Below are 25467 nucleotides of genomic sequence, written 5' to 3' on the forward strand. Positions count from 1 at the left end.
ATGTTTCCCTAAGACGTACATGATATCATGTTTCCCTAACACGTACATGATATTATGTTTCCTTAAGACTTACATGATTTTATGTTTCCCTAAGACTAACATGATATTATGTTTCCCTAAGACTAACATGATATTATGTTTCCCTAAGACTTACATGTTAGTATGTTTCCCTAAGACTTACATGTTATTTTGTTTCCCTAAGACATACATGATATTATGTTTCCCTAAGACTTAAATGTTATGTTTCCCTAAGTCTAACATGATATTATGTTTCCCTAAGATGTACATGATATTATGTTTCCCTAAGACTGACATGTTATTTTGTTTCCCTAAGACTTACATGTTATTTTGTTTCCCTAAGACGGACATTATATTATGTTTCCCTAAGACTAACATGATATTATGTTTCCCTAAGACGTACATGATATTATGTTTCCCTAACACGTACATGATATTATGTTTCCCTAAGACGTACATGATATTATGTTTCCCTAAGACGTACATGATATTATGTTTCCCTAAGACTTACATGATATTATGTTTCCCTAAGACTTACATGTTATTTTGTTTCCCTAAGACGTACATGATATTATGTTTCCCTAAGACTGACATGATATTATGTTTCCCTAAGACTTGCATGATATTATGTTTCCCTAAGACTGACATGTTATTTTGTTTCCCTAAGACGTACATGATATTATGTTTCCCTAAGACTAACATGATATTATGTTTCCCTAAGACGTACATGATATTATGTTTCCCTAACACGTACATGATATTATGTTTCCCTAACACGTACATGATATTATGTTTCCCTAAGACGTACATGATATTATGTTTCCCGAAGACGTACATGATATGATGTTTCCCTAAGACTTACATGATATTATGTTTCCCTAAGACTGACATGTTATTTTGTTTCCCTAAGACGTACATGATATTATGTTTCCCTAAGACTGACATGATATTATGTTTCCCTAAGACTGACATGATATTATGTTTCCCTTAGACTTACATGATATTATGTTTCCCTAAGACTTACATGATATTATGTTTCCCTAAGACTGACATGTTATTTTGTTTCCCTAAGACATACATGATATTATGTTTCCCTAAGAGTAACATGATATTATGTTTCCCTAAGACTTACATGATATTATGTTTCCCTAAGACTTACATGAAATTATGTTTCCCGAAGACTAACATGATATTATGTTTCCCTAAGTCTTACATGATATTATGTTTCCCTAAGACTAACATGATATTATGTTTCCCTAAGACTAACATGATATTATGTTTCCCTAAGACTTACATGTTAGTATGTTTCCCTAAGACTTACATGTTATTTTGTTTCCCTAAGACATACATGATATTATGTTTCCCTAAGACTTAAATGTTATGTTTCCCTAAGACTAACATGATATTATGTTTCCCTAAGACGTACATGATATTATGTTTCCCTAAGACTGACATGTTATTTTGTTTCCCTAAGACTTACATGTTATTTTGTTTCCCTAAGACGTACATGATATTATGTTTCCCTAAGACGTACATGATATTATGTTTCCCTAACACGTACATGATATTATGTTTCCCTAAGACGTACATGATATTATGTTTCCCTAAGACGTACATGATATTATGTTTCCCTAAGACTTACATGATATTATGTTTCCCTAAGACTTACATGTTATTTTGTTTCCCTAAGACGTACATGATATTATGTTTCCCTAAGACTTACATGATATTATGTTTCCCTAAGACTAACATGATATTATGTTTCCCTAAGACTTACATGATGTTATGTTTCCCTAAGACTTACATGATATTATGTTTCCCTAAGACTTACATGATATTACGTTTCCCTAAGACTTTTTTTTCTTTTTTGTATGCAAGATCGAGGCTCGTGAAAGAGATAACATTAATCACACAAAAAGTTAAACGGACACATAAAACACAAAATAAGGGGAGCGTTTGACAAGATGGGAGAAACGGGGAAGGACACAAACACAACATTTGAGAGCAGGGACATCGAGAGAACTGTGGGAGGGAGAGGGCTTGGGGGGAGGTGGGAGAGGTATAAAACATATGGACACTGCAAGGACCTCCAGGAAAGAAGTTGGAATTTCGAAAAAGTGTATATGGGGTGAATTAGCAGGGGTAGAAAAGACCAAGGTTTTGGATGGGGGAAGATAAGAGATGGTAGTGAACAGCTGTTTTAAAGACCTGGAGGGAGGAGTGGGATTGAAGGGAGTGGGGGAGTTTGTTCCAGAGGCGGGAGAAAAGGGGAATGAAAGAGTGAAGGTGAGCAGAGAGCCTTGATTTTGGCAGTTTAACCATAAGAGGGTTGCTGGCAGATCTTGTGTGACCTGTAGGAATATTTGGGGGACAGAGCATGGAGAGAGCTGGGGGAGTAAGGCCGGAGAGGAGTCGGTAGAAGACAGCAAGACCACCAACCTGCCTGCGGTGAGTGAGTGAAAGGCCCTCGGAGTTAGCTTCATCGCAGGAGATTCCAATGATTCTGAAAGCTTTGGCTTCAACAGCGTGAAGCCGAGCTAGGTGTGAGGCAGGAGCACCGGCCCAGAGGGGGGAACAGTATTCCATTGAGCTGCGGATGAAAGCCTTGTATGTGGTGAGGAGCTCAGGTGTGCCAAGGAAGGACTTCGCACGATGGAGGATGCCCAGTCGGTGACTGGCTTTGGAGGCCAGCTTGGAAAGGTGGTTTTCCCAAGAAAGATCATGGCAGATAGTGAGACCCAAAAGCTTGAGCGACAGAACTTCTTGGAGAGGATTGTTGAGAAAGTGGATGGGAGGGTTTTCCAGTCGGTCTTTTCGGAAAGACATAGTGAGAGTGTGAGATTTGTCAGGATTGAAAGACATGTTCCACTTGTTTGACCAGTCTGTGTTTTGTCCAGGTCTGCAAAGAGTGAGGAGGCTGCAGGCTGCCGATCTGAGGGATGAGGAATGGAGCGGCACTGAGTGGAGTCATCAGCAAAGAGATAGAGAGGATTTTCCAGAGAGTCGGAGAGATCATTGATGAAGACCAGAAAAAGCAGGAAATGCAGCAAAAGACGCAAGACTTCAAGAAGCGAGAAAAAAACCAGAAAAAGCAAAAGCAAGACTGACATGATATTATGTTTCCCTATTCCTTTGTTTTCCTGGAAGACTTACATGTTATGTTTCCCTAAGACTGACATGTTATTTTGTTTCCCTAAGACTTACATGTTATTTTGTTTCCCTAAGACGTACATGATATTATGCTTCCCTAAGACTAACATGTTATTTTGTTTCTGTAAGACTTACACTTACATGTTATTATGTTTCCCTAAGACTAACATGATATTATGTTTCCCTAAGACTTACATGTTAGTATGTTTCCCTAAGACTTACATGTTATTTTGTTTCCCTAAGACGTACATGATATTATGTTTCCCTGAGATGTACATGATATTATGGTTTTTTTTGTTTGTTTGTTTTTTGTTTTTTGGGGGTTTCTTTGTTTGTTTGTTTTTTTTGTTTTTGTTTTTTGCATACAGAATCGAGGCTCGTGAAAGAGCTAACATTTATCACACAAACAAATCAAACAGACAAACAAAATATATAAAAAGAGGGAGCGGTAGACAAGATGGGGAGAGAAGGGGAAGCACACAAACACAACATTTGAGAGCAGGGACATCGGGAGATGTGTGTGTGGGAGGGAGAGGGCTTGGGGGGAGGAGGCATGGGAAGGGGGGGGGGGGGGGGTAGGAAAAGTATAAAACACAAGGACACCAAGGATTTCCAGGAAAGAAGTTGGTATTTAAAAAAAGTGGATTTGGGGTGAAATTAGCGGGGGTAGAAAAGATCAAGGTTTTGGATGGGGGAAGATAAGAGATGGTGGTGAACAACTGTTTTAAAGACCTGGAGGGAGGAGTGGGATTGAAGAGAGTGAGGGAGTTTGTTCCGGAGGCGGGAGGAAAGAGGAATGAAGGAGTGAAGGTGAGCAGAGAGTCTTGATTTTGGCAGTTTAACCATAAGAGGGTTGCAGGCAGATCTTGTGCGACCTGTAGGAATATTTGGGGCACAGAGCTCAGAGAGAGCTGGGGGGGGGGGGGGGGGAGGCAAGGCCGGAGAGGAGTCGGTAGAAGACGGAAAGACCACCAACCTGCCTGCGGTGAGTGAGTGAAAGGCCCTCGGAGTTAGCTTCATCGTGGGAGATTCCAATGATTCTGAACGCTTTGGTTTCAACAGCGTGAAGACGAGCGGGGTGTGAGGCAGGAGCACCAGCCCAGAGGGGAGAGCAGTATTCCATTGAGCTGCGGATGAAAGTCTTGTATGTGGTGAGGAGCTCAGGTGTGCCAAGGCAGGAACACCAGCCCAGAGGGGAGAGCAGTATTCCATTGAGCTGCGGATGAAAGCCTTGGATGTGGTGAGGAGCTCAGGTGTGCCAAGGAAGGACATGTGTGGAGATGGAGATTTCCATGGATACAAAAGGAGGAGGGTTTGGTGAGCAGAGCGGGGTGCCAGACCGTATCGAAGGCATGTGATATGTCAAGGGAGACAGCTATAATTTCCTGTTTGACATTGAGGACCTCCATCCATTGTTGAGAAAGCAGAAGCAGCATGTCCAGAGTCGAGTGACCTGGTCTGAAATCAAATTGATGATCAGAGATCAAGCCGTTGGAGAAGAGGAAAGATTTCATATCCAAAGCAATGATGGATTCCATGACTTTGCTGATAATTGGGAGAAGGCTGATTGGTCTGTAGTTGCTAGGATCTGTTTTTGCACCTTTTTTGTGCAAAGCGGTGATGTTGGCTGATTTCCAAGCAGATGGCAGATGACCTTGAGCAAAAGAGAGGGTGAAGAGAACAGAGAGAGGGAGTGAAAGAGCGGAAGAACAGGATTTTAGGACCCGTGGGCTGATGCCGTCAGGTCCAGTTGCAGAATCAGAGTCGAGGGTTGACAGACACTTTTCCACCTTGTCAGGAGGAAAGGACACAGAGTCCAGGAGCAGCTGGGTACGACTGGGTACGGTGGGTACAGAGAGGGATGGGTTTGGGACACAAGATTTAGAGGCAAACACAGAGTTGAGGCATTCAGCTTTTTCACGTGCGGAGTCAGCTGTGTAGCCGTTTGAGGTGAGGGAGGGGATGGAGGGGGAACAAACACCAGAAACAGATTTGACCAGACGCCACCAGGATTTGGAAGAGGGAGACAGATAAGAGAGTTCAGTCTTGAGAACGGAGAGATATTGTTTCCTGGCTCTCCTGAGGGTGGACACACACTTGTTTCGGGCTTTGTGAAAGGAAATGAGATTTCCTTCCGTTGGATTTGCTTTCCAGGAGACGAAGGCAAGTTGTTTCTGGGCAACAGCCTCACCACAAGATTCCGTTTACCATGGACGGGAGGAAGGGTATGACAACTGAAGACGAGATGGGATAAATCTGTGCATGAGAGAGAGCAATTTACTTTGGAAGAATTCCCAGGATGAGTTTATGTCAGAGGCGGTAAAGATGGGAGACCAGTCCAGATGATTGCTAGCTGCTTGAAGACCGTGCCAGTTGGCCTGAGTGAAATGCCAGACTCGTCGACGCTGAGGAGGCTCTCTGAGAATGGTCAGAGAGATGTCCACTTTAACAAGCACATGATCAGATGAGCCGATTGGAGCAGAAGAAGAGCAGCAGACATTTTCAGGGAAGTTAGTCATAACCAAGTCCAGAAGAGAAGATGCTCCGTTGACTGAGATCAGGGTCGGGAAATTGACAGATTGCGTCAGTCCCAGTGAGTTGCAGAAGTCCTTTGCTAAGGAGCCATAGCTGGTGAGAGAGGTACCCACACCCAGCCAACTGGCATGGTGACAATTTATATCACCACATATGAGGAAGAGAGAGTTGGGATGGGTAGATAGAAGTTGGTCCATATTATCAGACAGCGAGATGTAGATGGAGTCATCACTGTTTGGTGGACGTTACAACACACATATGAACAAAAGGTGGGAGCGAAGGGGAAGCCGTAGCCAGAGGTATTCCTGGGGGTGAGGTGGAGAGAGGACAGTGCAGGGCGAGTGAGGAAGAGAGTTTTTGATAAAGATAGCAACCCCACCTCCAGGACGAGCCTCAGGTCTATCATACCGGAGGAGGGAGTAACCTGGGAGAGATACCAAGGAATCAGAGACATCATGAAGGAGGAAAGTTTCTGTTAAGCAGATCACGTCTGGTTTGTCAGAAGCAACCTGTATGGAGAGATCAGTCAAGTTTGAGCGAAGGCCCTGGATGTTTTAGGTCCATACCGTTAATGAAGAGGAAGGGGGAGCATCGGATACAGAACAGGGGGGGGGGAGGTAGGGTAAGATGTGGAAGAGGAGGAAGAGGTAGGGAGAGCTGTTGAAGGTGTGTCAGAGATTTCAGAATAGCTTGGAGAAAGGGAAGGATGGGGCAGACAAAAGGTTTGATGGTGATTGGGTGAGGCACAGTGAGGTGTTATTTGAGGAGGGGGAAGAGCGAGGCAGAAGGTTGGGGGAGATGAAGGTGAGAGTTGGAAGGGGGAAGAAGCGGGGAGGACGCTTTGAGGAGGAGGGGTGAGAGGGGGGTCTAGGAGGGGAGGGGCGAGGGAGAGTCTAGGAGGGGAGGGGTGTGGGGGTAGTTTAGGAGGGAAGGGGCAAGGGGGGAGATTTGAAAGGGATGGGTGATGGGGAAGATTTGGAGGGGAGGGGCAAGGGGGAAAGATTTGAAAGAGATGGGTGATGGGGAAGATTTGGAGGGGAGGGGCAAGGGGGTAGATTTGATGGGGAGGGGTGATGGGGAAGTTTTGGAGGGGAGGGGTGATGGGGAAGTTTTGGAGGGGAGGGGTGATGGGGAAGATTTGGAGGGGAGGAGTGAGATTGGATTTTAGAAAGTGTACGATTAATGGAAAACGAACATTTATTGCAAAATGAGTTTCTTGTGACCTTTGAGTCAAAAATACGTTTGAGGATGCTGGAGGAGGGGTGGAGTGCAGGAGAGTTTTGGCAATGTAGAAAAGAGGAACTGTAAGAGATGGACTTTTTTTTTGGAATGAATAGATTTGCTGAGCAAGTCGAAAGCATCCTTTTATAGAAGAAGAAGAAAAAGGTGTGATAATATACGACAGAATACAGTACTTCAAGGGAAAGTTTAAACATTTTTAAATTGAGCAGTGAAAACTATCTGGGGAAATGGAAAATGGAAATGGGGGTGAAACACGTGATCGAAGAACGAACGAACAAATAAGAACAACGAATAAACAAATAAGAACAACGAATAAGAACAGAGAAGGAAATAGTTTTTTTGTTTTTTTTGTTGAGATTTTAAACAAGGAAGTATGGGGTGAAAGACTGGGACAAAAACAGAGAACGAAAGTAATTGCAGCACAATCGACGGACCGCTGAGAGAAAAACAAAGCCTCAAGGTAGGACACGGTAGCCTACAAGGCCTCAAAAGACGCGACACGAATTAACCGACGATTATGTATACAGGTATGAAAAATGAACACCGAGAATCTTCTTAAGGACACCGAAGGATAAATACAGTTTCGACAAAAACAAAATTGTGAAAAACTACTTAACTTCGAAAGCGTGAGCGCATGGGCAGCTTCGAAAAGACGTGACCTCGCCGACAAAGATCTCGCGAGATCTCTCGCGATATCATGTTTCCCTAAGACTAACATGATATGTTTCCCTAAGACTTACATGTTATTTTGTTTCTATAAGACTAATATGATATTATGTGTCCCTAAGACTTACATGATATTATGTTTCCCTCAGACTTACATGTTAGTATGTGTCCCTAAGACTTACATGATATTATGTTTCCCTCAGACTTACATGTTATTATGTTTCCCTAAGACTTACATGATATTATGTTTCCCTAAGACTTGCATGTTATTATGTTTCCCAAATTCACTTTCGCTACGACCTCAGTCGTGTGAATCAGTGAGTTGCTCAACCTAACGCACATATATTATGATTGAAGTAGACCTCTGCACTCCTAAATGGCTTACTGTTCTAGATCACCTCTATATATCCAAGAGGGAATACCTATGGGTCCTCAGTGGGATGAGGTTAGAATCAATTTATATTTCCCCCGTTGTTGTTGCTATTGTTTTTCTCGTTGATATGACAATTTACAAATGCTGTATATCAATATTATAAGTGGGTGAGCAAAACTACAGGTTCCCCTAAATGCTAAACAAGACAGCAGCAAATCCAATTGAGGTAAAGGACCAGGACACCTGTGCAATCATTGCTCACATATACAGTTGTAATATAACAATCGGTTTTACCTGATTAATAAATGAATGAAAATTATCAAGAAATAGGATATGCATAAGATTAAAATTGTTCAGAAATATGTGGTTGATCATTGAGGAATCATTTTTTTTAGCAGTCGAAGATCAACCAGACAAGAAACTGAACAACATGTCCAAAATACACAGCATAACAAGAAGGAAATTTCAGAGAAGGCAATGGAAAAAGGATGGAGTAGACTAAGACTGTAAGAACATTTTAAGATTAGAAAATGAATGAAGAACAGCATTTAAATCCAAATTACAAACTTGATGCGCATGCTAAAAAGCTACAAAGAATAAAACTTACAAAGTTTTAAATGCAGATTAGTCATGTGGGAAGATAAGCAAAGCACAAGCAATGAGGCAGACTACCGGTGCTTACCAAAGGGCAATGAAAGCCTACCTCAGTGCTGCAAGACTTGTAGCGGATGCTTCTTCCCACACAGCTCCTGCCACCAGTGAGGACAAGATGGCTTCAGCGAGGGCCCCTTGTGGGGGATAGCTCCGGTGCCTTATGAAAGCCAGACTCACTCCCTGGGAATCCGAATTCCCTGAGAACCCACGCAAAGCCACAACAACCCTCCCTGGAGTTTATGCGGGATAAGAATCAGATCACCGGGATGGAAACACTAACTCGATGCCAGCTCTCCATGCTTCAGAGCGTCGGTGCTGGAAACGTGTTCCCATTGACTTGTTGCCTAATCTTTCAATGCTTTGCATGTTTTAAATTGGGCCATGCAGGATGGTTACAAAATTGGAGGATACATTCGCAACTTCATTCTTAAACATGTTACAAATACATTTCCCCATGTATACCCCACTGATATTCATGCAACATGTATGGCAAAGATGTAGAAAGCTGGCAAATGAATCACCTATTGGATTCAATTGGATCTGGTTTATAAACAACTTGTATCACACCGGATTTTCTGTTGGTGTAGCAAATTTGAAATAACCGCGATAAGACTGAATTGATGACAAACCATGTTTACGGGTAACAACAACAAAAAAAGCAAGTAAGTTTAATTTGAGTTGTCGTACCCTCCGACCAGGCAGCGCCGCATGGAGTAGGAGGCACCGCCATCGCATGTGCGTGAGCACTCACTCCATTGGCCCCAAAAATCCCACGTTGTGTCGGTTTCATCTTCTTCTTCCTCAGACACAGCGCCATCGGGTTTCTGTACAGAAGATGCAGAAAATTGCGAACCACTTTCACAGAAATCCAAGCTGCAAACGACGTTCTCACCAAACTACTGTATATACGGGATGCCCCATTTAACTTCGTCCTGGTTAACGTTGTTTCGTGATAACGTCAACACTAATTAGATACCAAGGCTTCACAGAACGTCGTGATTATTTACATAATATGTGGGCATTTAATGTGGGTGAAGGAACCTAACCACCCTATTTACATTAATTCTTATGAGATAAATTGATCCATTTAACGCCGTTTTCATTTAACGTCGTGTTTTCAAGAACGTGCCCACGACGTTAACCGAGGACCAAGTGTATTATGAAACAAAAAGATAGATAGCAGAATACCTTCATACACGAACTCATCGATTCGGAAAAGTACATCGCATGGTCTTAGTGCTGGTAGGATAGAGTAGACGTATGTGTGTACACTCGCTTTTGAACTCCAATCTTGACCCGGATACAAACAATTGCCCTGGCGTTTCGCATGCAGAGCGATGTATCACATACCTGGTAATGCAGCAACATGTGTGACTTCCATCAGAAGGACATTAAGCCCGAGGACCTGTTTGTCAGCACTAAAAGAAAGAAGAAGAACCACCTTTAGAGGCCATTTTCCCCCACAGAGCAGGGGTTGGCCTTTTTCGGGCACCATGGTCCCCTTTTTGAAGCAATGTTTTATGGCCGGATGCCCTTCCTGCCGCCAACCCTGTTAGTCTCCTCTTGCAACACACAGGGAATAACCAGTGAACTGGTACTCAATTTGCTGACCTCGGAAAGATGCCAGGCTGAGTCAACCCCCTGGCGTTAATTCAGTGATCGACCAGGATTCAAACCCAGGATCCTAGGATCCCAAGCCAGCACCCTAACCGCTAAGCCAACACCAGGCTTGGTGAACTAAATATCCTAACTGTTAGACACTAAATATCCAACGGTAACCTTCGTGAAGAGTAGGCGGCTTAAAGAAATGATAAATTCCTGTCCAAATCACCTTCAGTACTGCATCAGGCCTGGCCAGCCAGTTCGTGAAAGGCTTGGGCAAAAACTTTCCCCAGCCAATCCCACAAGGGGGTGGGAATAATTGGGGGTATTTCAAGTAGTAGTAGTAGTTGCTATTATATAATATGGAAACCGTGATACTGTAACTCCAGATATTAAATATGAAACTAAAGAAAAAAATCTCAAAGGTTTCAATAACTTAAGAAGCTAAACACTTATTTAAATGCATCCTGCTGCTTCAGACATCTGCCAGCAACACCTGCAGAATTTCCAGCAAACATGTTGATGCTGTACGTCATGGTAATATTGAGACTCCACCACATAAAGACGGGCAAATGTTTTCAAGAAAATTATTGAAGATATATTAAATCAGTGCGAACTGATGAATTCGTTTTCATTTTTCAAACTTATTATTCTTGTTAACGTATAAAAACTCATGCAACCAAACGACCCTGAAAGAGGTAATTTGGCTGATCAGGCCTGTGCTACCATCCACATACAAGCAATGCCACTTCATGCAGGTTGTGCTAATTATGCAGCATTAAGGCCTGCCTTTTTTATTTAAAAAAAAAAAAAATCAAACATTTAAACAGCCTTGGAGTGCACCTTGACCCCACGGCCAAGGTACACCGTCTATCAAGGCTGTCCCATTAGCATACACATGCACCTCAACCCAAAGGCTGAAGCACATGGTCATTCAAAACACATGCATCCTGACCCCGAAGGGCCACAATGCATGGTCATACAATTGGACCCCTCCTCCACAGGAGTGAGTCCACCACTCCACCTGACCATTTGATGTGAGCCAAAAGGCCGATTATGCAGCAAACCTCAAGCATGGAATGTAGCCAGAGTAAGGACTCACCATGCATGGCCTACTTTAAAAATAAGACCAAAAGTCTAACAGCAGCGGAGCCAGGCTTGGAAAATATTATAAACCACAAACACATATGTTTAGCTTTTTAAACAGTCGTTAATGCTGCTTATAATATTAAACAAAGAAATTTGGAGGAATGCCGACATCCGTGAGGTGTTTTACTCACAGAACTGAGCGAAGATCTACTGTAATCTATATACCCCACAAGGGTTGGAGGTGTGCTCATTTACCAAGCAGCTAGCTAGCGCTTGCCAAGCCAGCCGTTCCTTAAGGGTTTTGAATGGAGTGCTTGCTCGAATGCTTAAACCACGAGGCGATCTCTCCACAAGAAACTTGGTAAATGAACACACACCCAATGTTCTTGAGACCCGACCATAGATCGACTGTAATCTATATACGCCAAAGAGGAATGACCTTTCCTGCCGCTCTCGAAGTGAGCGGGTGTACTTGTAAATTAAAATGTTGGTCGGTTGACTTTGACTCAGCCGTCGTAATGACATCATTGACGTAATGACGTAACAGACACAAAACTGATATATTTTAACTTCCAGTAAGTTTGCAGTCACTGCAAAGGGATTAGTGTTTCGATTAGATTTACTATAATATTAACGTTACGTTATCATTATTTCGAAAAGGATATTAATATAAAAAACCGAGGCTAATTCCTTACTTCATCGGTTTTTAATATTAGTACCGAACACCGCTCATCATTGATCATGAACCATACACCGCTTCAATCCATTAACCTTAAATTCACGACATTGGGATTAAAGTATTATGGTTATATTTACTATATTATTATTATTACTATTACGAAAACGATACTACTAAAGCGATACACTACTCTGTTAAGAAACCTGGGCTTAATTTGTCCGAAGCGGTCCGAAGGTGAGGCTTAACGCCTAAGGCCTATACGTACCGTTTTGTTGGAAGAGACGTAATGCCGATGCTTTCGATATTTGTTGGTCATTTTAATAATCGGTTTGTTTGTGTTTCACACTGAATGAAAAACGTAAAGGTAGAGCATGGCGATTGTGATATACGACAGGTTCGACGATATGTTCGGCATGAACGGCATATAAATCAAAATGGCGGAGTGTGGAGAGTCAGCCACCGCACCGCCGTAATGACATCAGACGTAATCACATCACTCTGTCATGTGACCATATCCTCAGCTCTGATTTGTATATGTTTGAAGGGACATACATACGGACGGACAAACACTGTTGTAGACAGCTTCGCCCGATGGGCTACGCCATAAAAATTAAGCCTGGGTATTTTGAACTTCCACAAACTGAATGTATATCTGACGTGGTCATGCACCTGTCGATAATTCAGGTCAAGATGCACCCCCGGAACTGACACTGCATCAGAAGGACAGTTTTCAGTTAAGTTTGATCCCATAAATGATCAAATACAGACCAGATAGCTACAGTCACGTGAAAAAGTAAGTACACCCCATGTAAAGTTTTGACTTTTTCTACATATTTCAACATACAGCTATTTGATATTCATTTCAATAATATTGATAGAAAAAGGTGATATAATATAACAAATATCATGAAACATTTACATTTTGTAGTCCATTGTATAATTTAAATAAACATAAATGCAAATTTCCCACGTGGAAAAAGTAAGTACACCCTTGGCTCTAATAGGTGGTATTGCCCCCTTTGGCAGAAACAACCTCAAGTAGGCATTTCTTATAACTGTCTACCAGTCTCTGACATCGACTGGGAGAAATTTTTACCCACTCCTCCATGCAGAATTCTTTCAGCTGTGCGATGTTTGAGGGGTTTCTTGCATAAACAGCTCGTTTCAAATCCCCCACAACATCTTGATGGGATTTAGATCCGGGCTTTGACTTGGCCATTCCAGAACCCTCCATTTCTTTCTTTTCAGCCATTCCTTGGTGGATTTACTGGTATGTTTAGGGTCATTGTCATGATGCAAGGTCCACCTTCGGTTGAGCTTCAACTTTCCGACAGATGGCCTCACATTATCCTCAAGCACCCTCTGGTACAATGAAGAATTCATATTGGATTCTACGATGGTGAGCTGCACAGGCCCTGATGCAGCAACGCTGCCCCAAACCATAACATTTCCACCACCTTGCTTTACAGTTGGTATCAAGTTTTTGTGAACAAATGCTGTCTTAGGTTTTCACCAAACATGTCTTCTGGTACTGTGGCCAAAAAGCTCTACATTTGACTCATCTGTCCAGAACACATTGTTCCCGAAGTGCTGGTCTTTGCCTAGGTGTTCATTGGCAAACTTTAGTCTTGCCCGGATGTTCTTTCTGGACAGCAAAGGTTTCCTCCTGGCACACCTCCCACATAGATCAAATTTGTGCAGCCTCTTTCTAATGGTAGACTCGTGCATTTTGACATCAACAGTGGCAAGAGCTACCTGTAGGTCCCGTGATGACATTCTGTGGTTCTTAGAGACTTCATTCAGCATCTTACTGTCTGCTCTCTGGCTGAACTTGCTGGGGTGGCTTGGCCTGAACAAGTTGGCAGTTGTTTGGAATCTTCTCCACTTGTAGATGATCTTCTGGACAGTCGAATGATTGATTTCAAATTGTTTGGAGATCTTTTAAAATCCCTTCCCAGACTCGTAGGCATCTATAACCTTCTTTCTGAAGGCCTCAGTGAGCTCTTTTGATCTAGGCATGGTGACGCCGCACACTTCAACAACAAATAGCAAACCAAACTAAATGTCTGAGGTTTAAATAAGACAGGTTCCTCCAAGATCCTCTCTGACGATGTTCTAATCATTTGCACCTGAGCTGGTGCACCTGATTCTAATTGTAGGTATTTGAAGTAGTGATAAATGTGGGGGTGTACTTACTTTTTCCACATGCGAAATTTGCATTTATGTTTATTTAAATTATACAATGGACTACAAAATGTAAATGTTTCATGATATTTGTTATATTATATCACCTTTATCTATCAACATTGTTGAAATGAAGATCAAATAGCTGTATTTTGAAATATGTTGAAAAAGTCAAAACTTTACATGGGGTGTACTTACTTTTTCACGTGACTGTATATAGTGAGAATCCTATAAACAGCTATCTACGAGCTCCTGCTGGAAGGAAATACATTAAACCATAAACTTACATAAGTACAATCCCATAGAGTACTTGTCATTTTCTGACTGCAAATATATTATTACCTCTGCCACCAAAGGTGGATGGAGGTTATGTTTCACCCCTGTCTGTCTGTCTGGCTGTGAACAAAATATCTCAAAAATTTGTTGATGGATTCAAACAAAATTTGGCAGAGAGGAAGTGTATGTGACAAGGATGAAATGATTAGATTTTGGTGAAGATCCGGATTCGGATCCGGCTACTAGCATTTTTAAAGTGATTCTTCCCCATTGGGAGATCGGGCCAAAACTGACATATAGCATGATATCTCAAAAAGTTATGGACGGATTTCATAAACCTTTTGCATGTCATGCAGGACTTTAACTAAAGTGTATTGAGTCCCCCCCTGGAATACCCTCTCGTTGACTGGATTTGCGTTGAGTAGGGTACATACTTATATATACACAAAGAATTAAGTTAAGCACCCCCCCCGTTTTTTTACAACCTCGCACATTACAAGTTTGTTGTCGTCAAAACAGTGTAATATACCCATGATATTGCTATATTTTCTGGAGAAGTGATATTATGGTCACATAAAAACATAACAATCATGCCGTTTTCAATATTTTATTCTGAATAATTTAAGGTGAAATTTTTTGGGAATTTTAGGCATATTTTCACCTCAATTTAAGTATGGAGCTATAGGTCCATCACGGACAGTGTGGATGACGTTTATGTTTTCTAACGTACAGTCATTGTTCTGAGAAGACCTCTAGCGATCTTTGCGTCAATAACGTGTGTAGGACCCACGTGATCGGAGCACTGACTCAACCCTACGTCTCATAGACCCTGTAAGCCGTCGTATGCGTTGCTGTGGCAGGTTGTTCCATTCCCGATGTAATGCACGTTCCAATTCATCCAGATTGGCTATTGGAGGGACCATCTTCGCAATTTGTCGTCCCAACATGTCCCAAACGTGCTCGAGGGGGTTCAACCTGCCACAGCAACGCATACGACGGCTTACAGGGTCTATGAGACGTAGGGTTGAGTCAGTGATCCGATCACGTGGGTCCTACACACGTTATTGACGCAAAGATCGCTAGAGGTCTTCTCAGAACAATGACTGTACGTTAGAAAACATAAACGTCATCCACACTGTCCGTGATGGACCTATAGCTCCATACTTAAATTGAGGTGAAAATATGCCTAAAATTCCCAAAAAATTTCACCTTAAATTATTCAGAATAAAATATTGAAAACGGCATGATTGTTATGTTTTTATGTGACCATAATATCACTTCTCCAGAAAATATAGCAATATCATGGGTATATTACACTGTTTTGACGACAACAAACTTGTAATGTGCGAGGTTGTAAAAAAACGGGGGGGGGGGGGGTGCTTAACTTAATTCTTTGTGTATACGTTAAAATGAACAGCTCTAAGAGATGTTTCGATTTACAGTGATTTTAGATAGTTTTTTTCAACCCACAAAAAGATAAACTGATTTGAAGGTTTTCAAATCCAGTGATCAAAACTTTGAGCTCCACGTACGGGTCGGTGAGGGGAGTATGATGCATCTAAATCTAAATCCTTCGAGACACATCTAAATCCTTCGAATCTCAGTTTTTCTTTTGAAAGATATTAAAAAGAGAAGGGAGAGAGGGGAAGTCAAAGATTTCTCTGTTTGAAGTTTCACCTAAAGTTTTTTTCCATTAACCAAACTTTGGGTGGCTAATTGGATGGAAATTGGTGGGCGTTGAGCATCGTTGTTTTCGGTATTTTTGTGCCAATAGCTGAAAACCTCAAATATCTTTTTGAAATTTCGATTTCTAAGGGCTCACTTCAAGTAGTTAAGGATGTTGTAATGAAACACGTGTGTAAACATGCACCTTCGTCAGAGGCATGTGATGGAAACTGGTTTGTGAGACTGTTTCCACATGCCTGAACTCTAAATCACATACAAATGCTGTTCAATAAAGTACTCGGAATGAGTTACTCACAATAGTCCAACAAAAGTCAACGTATTATTTTTCAATAACCAGTCGTACACAGCCAGAAAAACATTTCCTAACTAATCATAGAAAGTTACATGTTTGGAAACAAAAACAAAGGGTTTTTGGAGTATTGTGAGAAACTCATTCTGAGAAATCATGAATGGCTCTTGTATATACAATGTGTACAAATTCGATTGAATGGACTACACTCAGCAAATGATTCAAATTTTCGCAAGATCTTCTAGATTGGCAGCATTTTGGAAATGAAGACAATAAAAGATAAACTCTTCAACAGTAATATTTATATAGCTTTCCATTCCATAAATCCACCATAGCTTCGGATATCAAATCCTTCCTCTTCTCCAATGGCTTGATCTCTGATCATCAATTTGGTTTCAAACCAAGTCACTCTACTCTGGACATGCTGCTTCTGCTGTTTCGACAATGGGTGGAGGTCCTCAATGCCAAATAGGAAATCAGAACTGTCTCCCTTGACATATCACGTGCCTTCGATACGATCTGGCACCAAACTGCAGAACTCCTATGCTCTCTTGTCGCTCAAAAGCTCGACTCACCAAACTCTCCTCCTATGGTATCCATGGAAATCTCCATGCATGGCTTGTGGACTTCCTCTCTGGTCATAGTCAACGTGTGTCCCTGAATTGATTTCTCTAATCTCCCCTTCCTGTTCAGGCTGGACTGCCCCAAGGCTCTGGGTGCTCTGGGCCCTGTGCTTTTTCTGGTCTTCATCAATGATCTCTCCGACTCTCTGGAAAATCCTTTCTATCTCTTAGCTGATGACTCCACTCTGCCGCACCATTCCTCATCCCTCAGATCGGCAGTCTGCAGCCTCCTCACTCTCTGCAGACCTGGACAAAATCACAGACTGGTCAAACAAGTGGAACATGTCTTTCAATCCTGACAAACATCACACTCCTACTATATCTCTCTGAAAAGACTGACTGGACAACCCTCCCATCTACTTTCTCAACAATCCTCTCCAAGAAGTTCTGTCACTCAAGCTTTTTGGTCTCACTATCTGCCATGACGTTTCCTGGGAAAACCACATTTCCAAGCTGGCCTCCAAAGCCAGTCCCCGACTGGGCATCCTCCATCATGCGAAGTCCATCCTTGGCACAACTGAGCCCCTCACCACATACAAGGCTTTCATCCGTAGTTCAATGGAATACTGCTCTCCCCTCTGGGCTGGTGCTCCTGCCTCACACCTAGCTCGGCTTCACGCTGTTGAAACCAAAGCTTTCAGAATCATTGGTATCTCCCACAATTAAGCTAACTCCGAGGGCCTTTCACTCACTCACCGCAGGCAGGTTGGTGGTCTTTCTGTCTTCTACCAAGTCCTCTCTGGCCGAGCTCCCCCAGCTCTGTCTGTGCTCTGTCCCCCAAATATTCCTACATGTCCCACAAGATCTGCCAGCAACCCTCTTCTGGTAATACTTCCAAAATCAAGACTCTCTGCTCACCTTCACTCTTTCATTCGTCTTTTCTCCCGCCTCTGGAACAAACTCCCTCACTCTCTTCAATCCCACTCCACCCTCCAGGTCTTTAAAACAGCTGTTCAACACCATCTCTTATCTTCCCCCATCCAAAACCTTGATCTTTTCTACCCCTGTTAATTCACCCCAGATCTACTTTTTTGAAATACCGACTTCTTTCCTGGAAGTGCTAGCAGTGCCCATGTGTTTTATACACCTATTGATGTTGGTAATCTACTGATGTGGATCTATGACCGAGGTTGTGGATCTATTGATGTCGGTAATCTACTGATGTGGATCGATGACCGACGTTGTGGATCTACTGATGTAGGTGGTCTACTGATGTGGATCTATGACCGACGTTGTGGATCTACTGATGTAGGTGATCAACTGATGTGGATATATGACCAACTGATGTTAAATCAACTTAAATTAAATTAACTGATGTTAAATATTAAGTTAAAAATTTAAATATGGGATGTTGTGAAATTAGCATCATTTCCAGCAATCCTTTAAATTATATTTAAGTTTAGGAATAGCTGTTACGGTACTGAACAATTAATTTCGTGTGTGTGTGTGTGTGTGTACAACTTCTCATAGATCATTTTGTCATGGGTTTAGAAAAAAATGAATGATCGTTTTAAGGCCATTTTCCCGTTGCCTCAAAACGGAACCACGATTGTCATGGGGCCCGCAAGGCTAACCCTGGGTTTAGGTTGGTTCATATTGTTATGGTCTTGAAGGATAATATCATACAGACACAGGCAGCTTGCTGAATGTCCCTTCGCCTCTCTTTCCCCTTTTCCTGCCACTCCCCACCGGTGCTTCCTTACACCTACCCCACCTTTCCTTTGACATGTTTATTAACATTTGCCATCTAGTCCAAGCTGAAGGCCATCCCATGGTCGAAACGTAACATTTAGCTCTGTACCCCTTGCAGACTCTCAATTTGGTTGAGCTTCTGTAGTAATCTCCACACAACCTGAACGTGATAGATTAGGACAACACTCATTTGTTCTCTGATATGAAAAGTGTTGCTTGAAAATTTGAATTATACAATCAGGAGAATCAAGAACACGAGAAAATCTAGAAAAATCCTGATAAGTTGTGGATTTACTGATGTAGGTGACCTACTGATGTGGATCTATGACCAAGGTTGTGGATCCGCCGTAAGTAATCTTTGACACTGATAAAGTGCAGAACACATACGCAGGATGAAAAATCTATCACAACCAGATGAAAGGAAAAATAAAATAAACTTAAAAAAGTTAGTGAGAAATAACAAAACTCTTCAAAAATGCACTAAGGGTAAGTTAAAAGATCCATGAAGGAAGGGCCATGCACCGACATATGGTAGTCCTTTTCTATGTAGTTTACAGGCAGCGCCACACATTTTCCCAGCATTCCTGATGTCACTTTACCACAAGTTCTTTTTTTCAAAACACTAAAAATTTTGACTCCTCTTAAAATGAAGTGATGAGCAATTCACAGATTGTAGCCTGGTGTTGGCTTAGCGGTTCGGGTGCAGGCTTGGGAACCCAGGATCCTGAGTTTGAATACCGGTCAATCGTTGAATTAACGCCAGGGTGGTTGACTCAGCCTGTCATCCTTCCGAGGTCAGCAAATTGAGTACCAGCTCACTGGTAATGGGGGCACTGCATCAGCGGCACAAAAGCGCTTCCAGAGAAATGATGCAACCAGCAGCCACAGGCTGCATACAAAACAACAACAACAACAACAACAACAGAGCTTGTCACATATGCTGCTGAGCACCTTGGATCAGAGTGACAAATGAAAGAGGACCAGAGAAACAGAAAAATAAAGGAGGCGAGGGGTCTCAGGTGACTTGTGACATGACAGCTGTGTGAGGGAAAAACCGGAAGTACTAAAGAATAATTTCTTATACTTCAAAGGACAGAAAATAGTGGATGGGTTACAATAACATAACAGTTCGTATTGAATTGAATCTGCAACTAGTCATTGAATTGTTGGAGCAACATTGCATATCAATTTTTTTAAATGTTACTAGAGGAGCCTATCAGTGGCTTCGCTGACTGACCGATTGGTCGTCCTGTTTGCCAAAATGAATTTACCCGTGCGAATGATGCTTTAACATCAGTGTTGCCCAGGTAAAAAAAAAAGTATTCGTAATACTCTTGGCCACCACCAGGTGGCGCTACATGGTACACACCTATGCATAGAATTTACACCCCTGCCCCAGCTCCCCCTATCTCCCCCAAAATCCCTGCGTGAGGCCACGGCCATGTTACCCCCCTTACAAAGTTGTATTTGTACCCCGAGTTTGGAGTTTGTAACTTAAAGGATGTGGCCGTGCATAGAACACATACAAACAAAGATGGAGATAGAGAATTTTGCCTTTGTAGGTGTAGATTTAAAGCTCAAGGAGGAATTTGCATACACAGTGCATTCAGAAAGTAGTCAGACCCCTTCACTTTTTTCACGTTTTGTTATGTTTCAGCCTTATGCTGAAATTGTTTACATTCATTTTTTCACTCATCAATCTACACTCAAGACCCCATAATGACAAAGAGAAAACAGGATTTTAGAAAGTTTTGCAAATTTATTAAAAAGAAAAAACTGAAATATCACATTGACATAAGTATTCATACCCTTTGCTATGACACTTGAAATTTAGCTCAGGTGCCTCCCATTTCTCTTGATCATCTTTGAGATGTTTCGACATCTTGATTGGAGTCCACCTGTGGTAAATTCAATTAATTGGACATGATTTGGAAAGGCACACACCTGTCTATATAAGGTCTCACAGCTGACAATGCATATCAGAGCAAAAACCAAGCCATGAGGTCGAAGGAACTGCCTGCAGAGCTCAGAGACGGGATTGTGTCGAGTCACAGATCTGGGGAAGCCTACAAAAAGAATTCTGCTGCATTGAAGGTTCCGAAGAGCACAGTGGCCTCCATAATTCTAAAATGGAAGAAGTTTGGAACAACCAGGGCTCTTCCTAGAGCTGGCCGCCCGGCCATTCTGAGCAATCCGGGTAGAAGGGCCTTGGTAAGAGAGGTGACCAAGAACCCGATGGTCACTCTGGCTGAGCTCCAGAGATCCTGTGTGGAGATGGGAGAAACTTCCAGAAGGACAACCATCACTGCAACACTCCACCGATCTGGGATTTATGGCAGAGTGGCCAGACGGAAGCCAAACAGTTCAATCTTGGTTTCATCAGACCACAGAATCTTGTTTCTCACAGTCTGAGAGTCCTTTAGGTGCTTTTTTGCAAACTCCAAGCGGGCTTTCATGTGTCTTTCACTGAGGAGAGGCTTCCGTCTGGCCACTCTGCCATAAATCCCAGATCGGTGGAGTGTTGCAGTGATGGTTGTCCTTCTGGAAGTTTCTCCCATCTCCACACAGGATCTCTGGAGCTCAGCCAGAGTAACCATCGGGTTCTTGGTCACCTCTCTTACCAAGACCCTTCTCCCCCGATTACTCAGTTTGGCCGGGTGGCCAGCTCTAGGAAGAGTCCTTGTTGTTCCAAACTTCTTCCATTTAAGAATTATGGAGGCCACTGTGCTCTTGGGAACCTTCAATGCAGCAGAAATTTTTTTGTAGGCTTCCCCAGATCTGTGCCACAACACAATCCTGTCTCTGAGCTCTGCAGACAGTTCCCTCGACCTCATGGCTTGGTTTTTGCTCTGACATGCATTGTCAGCTGTGAGACCTTATATAGACAGGTGTGTGCCTTTCCAAATCATGTCCAATCAATTGAATTTACAACAGGTGGACTCCAATCAAGGTGTCGAAACATCTCAAAGATGATCAAGAGAAATGGGAGGCACCTGAGATAAATTTCAAGTGTCATAGCAAAGGGTATGAATACTTACGTCAATGTGATATTTCAGTTTTTTCTCTTTAATAAATTTGCAAAACTTTCTAAAATCCTGTTTTCTCTTTGACATTGTGGGGTATTGAATGTAGATTGATGAGAGAACGAATTTAAACGATTTCAGCATAAGGCTGCAACATAACTGCTGCTTCTGCTGCTGCTGGTGAGACAGAACTCAAGACCGAACTCTCTTATCTGTCTCCCTCTTCCAAATCCGGGTGACGTCTGGTCAAATCTGTTTCTGGTGTTCGTTCCCCCTCCATCCCCTCCCTCACCTCAAATGGCTACACGGCTGCCTCGGCACGTGAAAAAGCTGAATGCCTCAACTCTGTGTTTGCCTCTAAATCTTGTGCCCCAAACCCATCCCTCTCTGTACCCACCGTTCCCAATCGTACCCAGCTGCTCCTGGACCCTGTGTCCTTTCCTCCTGACAAGGTGGAAAAGTTTCTGTCAACCCTCGACTCTGATTCTGCAACTGGACCTGACGGCATCAGCCCACGGGTCCCAAAATCCTGTTCTTCCGCTCTTTCACTCGCTCAGTCTGTTCTCTTCACCCTCTCTTTTGCTCAAGGTCATCTGCCATCTGCTTGGAAATCAGCCAACATCACCGCTTTACACAAAAAGGTGCAAAAACAGATCCTAGCAACTACAGACCAATCAGCCTTCTCCCAATTATCAGCAAAGTCATGGAATCCATCATTGCTTCAGATATGAAATCTTTCCTCTTCTCCAATGGCTTGATCTCTGATCATCAATTTGGTTTCAGACCTGGTCACTCTACTCTGGACATGCTGCTTCTGCTTTCTCAACAATGGATGGAGGTCCTCAATGCCAAACAGGAAATTAGAGCTGTCTCCCTTGACATATCATGTGCCTTCGATGCGGTCTGGCACCCCGCTCTGCTCACCAAACTGTCATACTTTGGTATCCATGGAAATCTCCATGCATGGCTGGCGGACTTCCTCTCTAGTCGTAGTCAACGTGTGGCCCTGAATGGGTTTCTCTCATCTCCTCTTCCTGTTCAGGCTGGAGTTCCCCAAGGCAGTGTTCTGGGCCCTGTGCTTTTTCTGGTCTTCATCAATGATCTCTCTGACTCTCTTGAAAATCCTCTCTATCTCTTTGCTGATGACTCCACTCTCTGCCGCTCCATTCCTCATCCCTCAGATCGGCAGTCTGCAGCCTCCTCACTCTCTGCAGACCTGGACAAAATCACAGACTGGGCAAGCAAGTGGAACATGTCTTTCAATCCTGACAAATCTCACACTCTTACGATGTCTCTCCGAAAAGACCGACTGGACAACCCTCCCATCCACTTTCTGAATAATCCTCTCCAAGAAGTTCTGTCACTCAAGCTTTTGGGTCTCACTATCTGCCCTTATCTTTCCTGGGAAAACCACATTTCAAATCTGGCCTCCAAATCCAGTCGCTGACTGGGCATCCTCCGTCGTGCGAAGTCCTTCCTTGGCACACCTGAGCTCCTCACCACATACAAGGCTTTCATCCACAGCTCAATGGAATACTGCTCTCCCCTCTGGGCTGGTGCTCCTGCCTCACACCTAGCTCGTCTTCAGGCTGTTGAAACCAAAGCATTCAGAATCATTGGAATCTCCCGCGATGAAGCTAACTCCAAGGGCCTTTCACTCACTCACCGCAGGCAGGTTGGTGGTCTGTCCGTCTTCTAGCGACTCCTCTCCGGCCTTGCCCCCCCAGCTCTCTCTGGGCTCTGTCCCCCAAATATTCCTACAGGTCGCACAAGATCTGCATGCAACCCTCTTATGGTGAAACTGCCAAAATCAAGACTCTCTGCTCACCTTCACTCCTTCATTCCTCTTTTCTTCCGCCTCTGAAACAAACTCCCCCACTCTCTTTAATCCCACTCCTCCCTCCAGGTCTTTAAAACAGCTGTTCACCACCATTTCTTATCTTCCCCCATCCAAAACCGTGATCTTTTCTACCCCCGCTAATTTCACCCCAAATCCACTTTTTTGAAATACCAACTTCTGTCCTGGAAGTCCTTGGTGTCCTTGTGTTTTATACTTCTCCCACCCCCCGCACCCCCCTTCCCACGCCTCCTCCCCCCAAGCCCTCTCCTTCCCACACATCTCCCGATGTCCCTGCTCTCAAATGTTGTGTTTGTGTCCTTACCCTTCTCTCCCCATCTTGTCTACCGCTCCCTCTTTTGATATATTTTGTTTGTCTGTTTGATTTGTTTGTGAAATAAATGTTAGCTCTTTCACGAGTCTCGATTCTGTATACAAAAAAAAAAAAAAAAAAAGTGAAAAAAGTGAAGGCTTCTGAATATTTTCTGAATGCACTGTATATACATTAAAGACATTCTGACAAATTAAGACAAAATATGAGATTCAAAGTAGTTATTTTTTATAATCAAAGACAAACTATATTGGCAGTACCTGTTTGTGTTTGGGTGTTACCATCGGAACACCTGGCACGTGATGGAGGGAACCCAGGAAACTAGGTTGAAATCCTTTGTACAAGTATCTGGCTTTGCCAATTTTCTACTGACGTCTTTTTAATTCAAGAACAAGAGTGAAGTCGATGGCGTGCCATGGCAAATCCCCATGCTTCCTACCCAAGGCAGAGTTGAAAGACGGCAAAACGTTCCACCAGGAATGAGCCAATATCAAAGGTTGAGTTTTAAAAGTTTCATTAAAAAATGTGTCCCTAATTGCATTTTGGGGTGTTTGACCTTTTGTCCTCACCGAAGGCCCCAGTAAGCGGGGCCAAAAATGATACTGCTCTCGCACATTCTTTCCATGTGGTGATCATAACTACAAAGTTTGGTGAATTTCTGCACAACCGTTCAGGTCTTTAGGAGATAGTGTGACGGACAGACAGACAGACAGGAACCAATTAAAATACCTCCGGGTTTTTATGGTTAACACATACCCTCATGTACTTTGCAAATGGTAAAGATATAAGTATATACTTTGCAAGTTCGAGAAGCTTTGCAAGTTGTGTATTTTGTTCATTTTTCTCATTTTTGTTGGTTAAAACGATCTGTGTCAACATTTAATGCTTTTAGTGCATTTTGTTTTTGGTAGACTTTATTACCCTCGCCTGAGGAGAGGGTATTGCATTTGAGTCCGTTTGTCTGTTTCTTTGTCTGCACAGAATAAATATGATTTTCTCTGCAACTGTTGGTCCGATTGACAGCAAATTTTCACCAGAGGTGCAACTATACCTGTATAATTTTGTAATGATAATTATGACGTCATAGGTCACGTGGTTCGGCCGCCATCTTGGAAAAATCGAAAAAAATTGCACCTCTGTATCTCGGAAAGTGCTGAATAAAAAAATTGAGACATGGCTCATTGTAAAGAAGTCTCCATGGGGAATAAAATATGTTAATGATGTCATAGGTGCCTCCATTATGACATCATAATTCGACAAGTACAAAACTTCATCCGATCAAGATGAAATTTATTGAGCATCATCAAGGAATAAATTAGTTTAGAAAATAAATAATGATGACGTCATCGGTCACGTGGATCGGCCGCCATATTTGTCCAAAATGGCCGATATAAAAGTGCATTCCGGCAAGTCCTCGGTCTCTGACCGATTTTTCATTTGTCTGTCTGTCTGTCTGGTGGTTTGTCCGCACAGAATAAATATGATTTTCTCAGCAACCGTTGGTCCGATTGACAGGAA

General features: G+C 42.7%; 1 protein-coding gene across 3 annotated transcripts in view; it reads right to left on the reverse strand.

Annotated features, from left to right (window-relative positions):
- The window catches only part of LOC137431539 (ADAMTS-like protein 1), a 322494-nt gene that overhangs the window by 174049 nt on the left and 122978 nt on the right, over positions 1 to 25467 (reverse strand). For all 3 annotated transcript variants that reach the window (XM_068122959.2, XM_068122957.2, XM_078782172.1), the window contains exons 4-5: positions 9326 to 9462; positions 8688 to 8733 (exon numbers count right to left, since the gene is read on the reverse strand). In XM_068122959.2, coding sequence (XP_067979060.2) covers positions 8688 to 8733; positions 9326 to 9462 — 183 coding nt within the window. The remainder of the gene's footprint in view (positions 1 to 8687; positions 8734 to 9325; positions 9463 to 25467) is intronic.

The sequence above is a fragment of the Myxine glutinosa genome, chromosome 7 (genome assembly GCF_964187855.1).
Source record: "Myxine glutinosa chromosome 7, kmMyxGlut1.1, whole genome shotgun sequence".
Taxonomy (NCBI): domain Eukaryota; kingdom Metazoa; phylum Chordata; class Myxini; order Myxiniformes; family Myxinidae; genus Myxine; species Myxine glutinosa.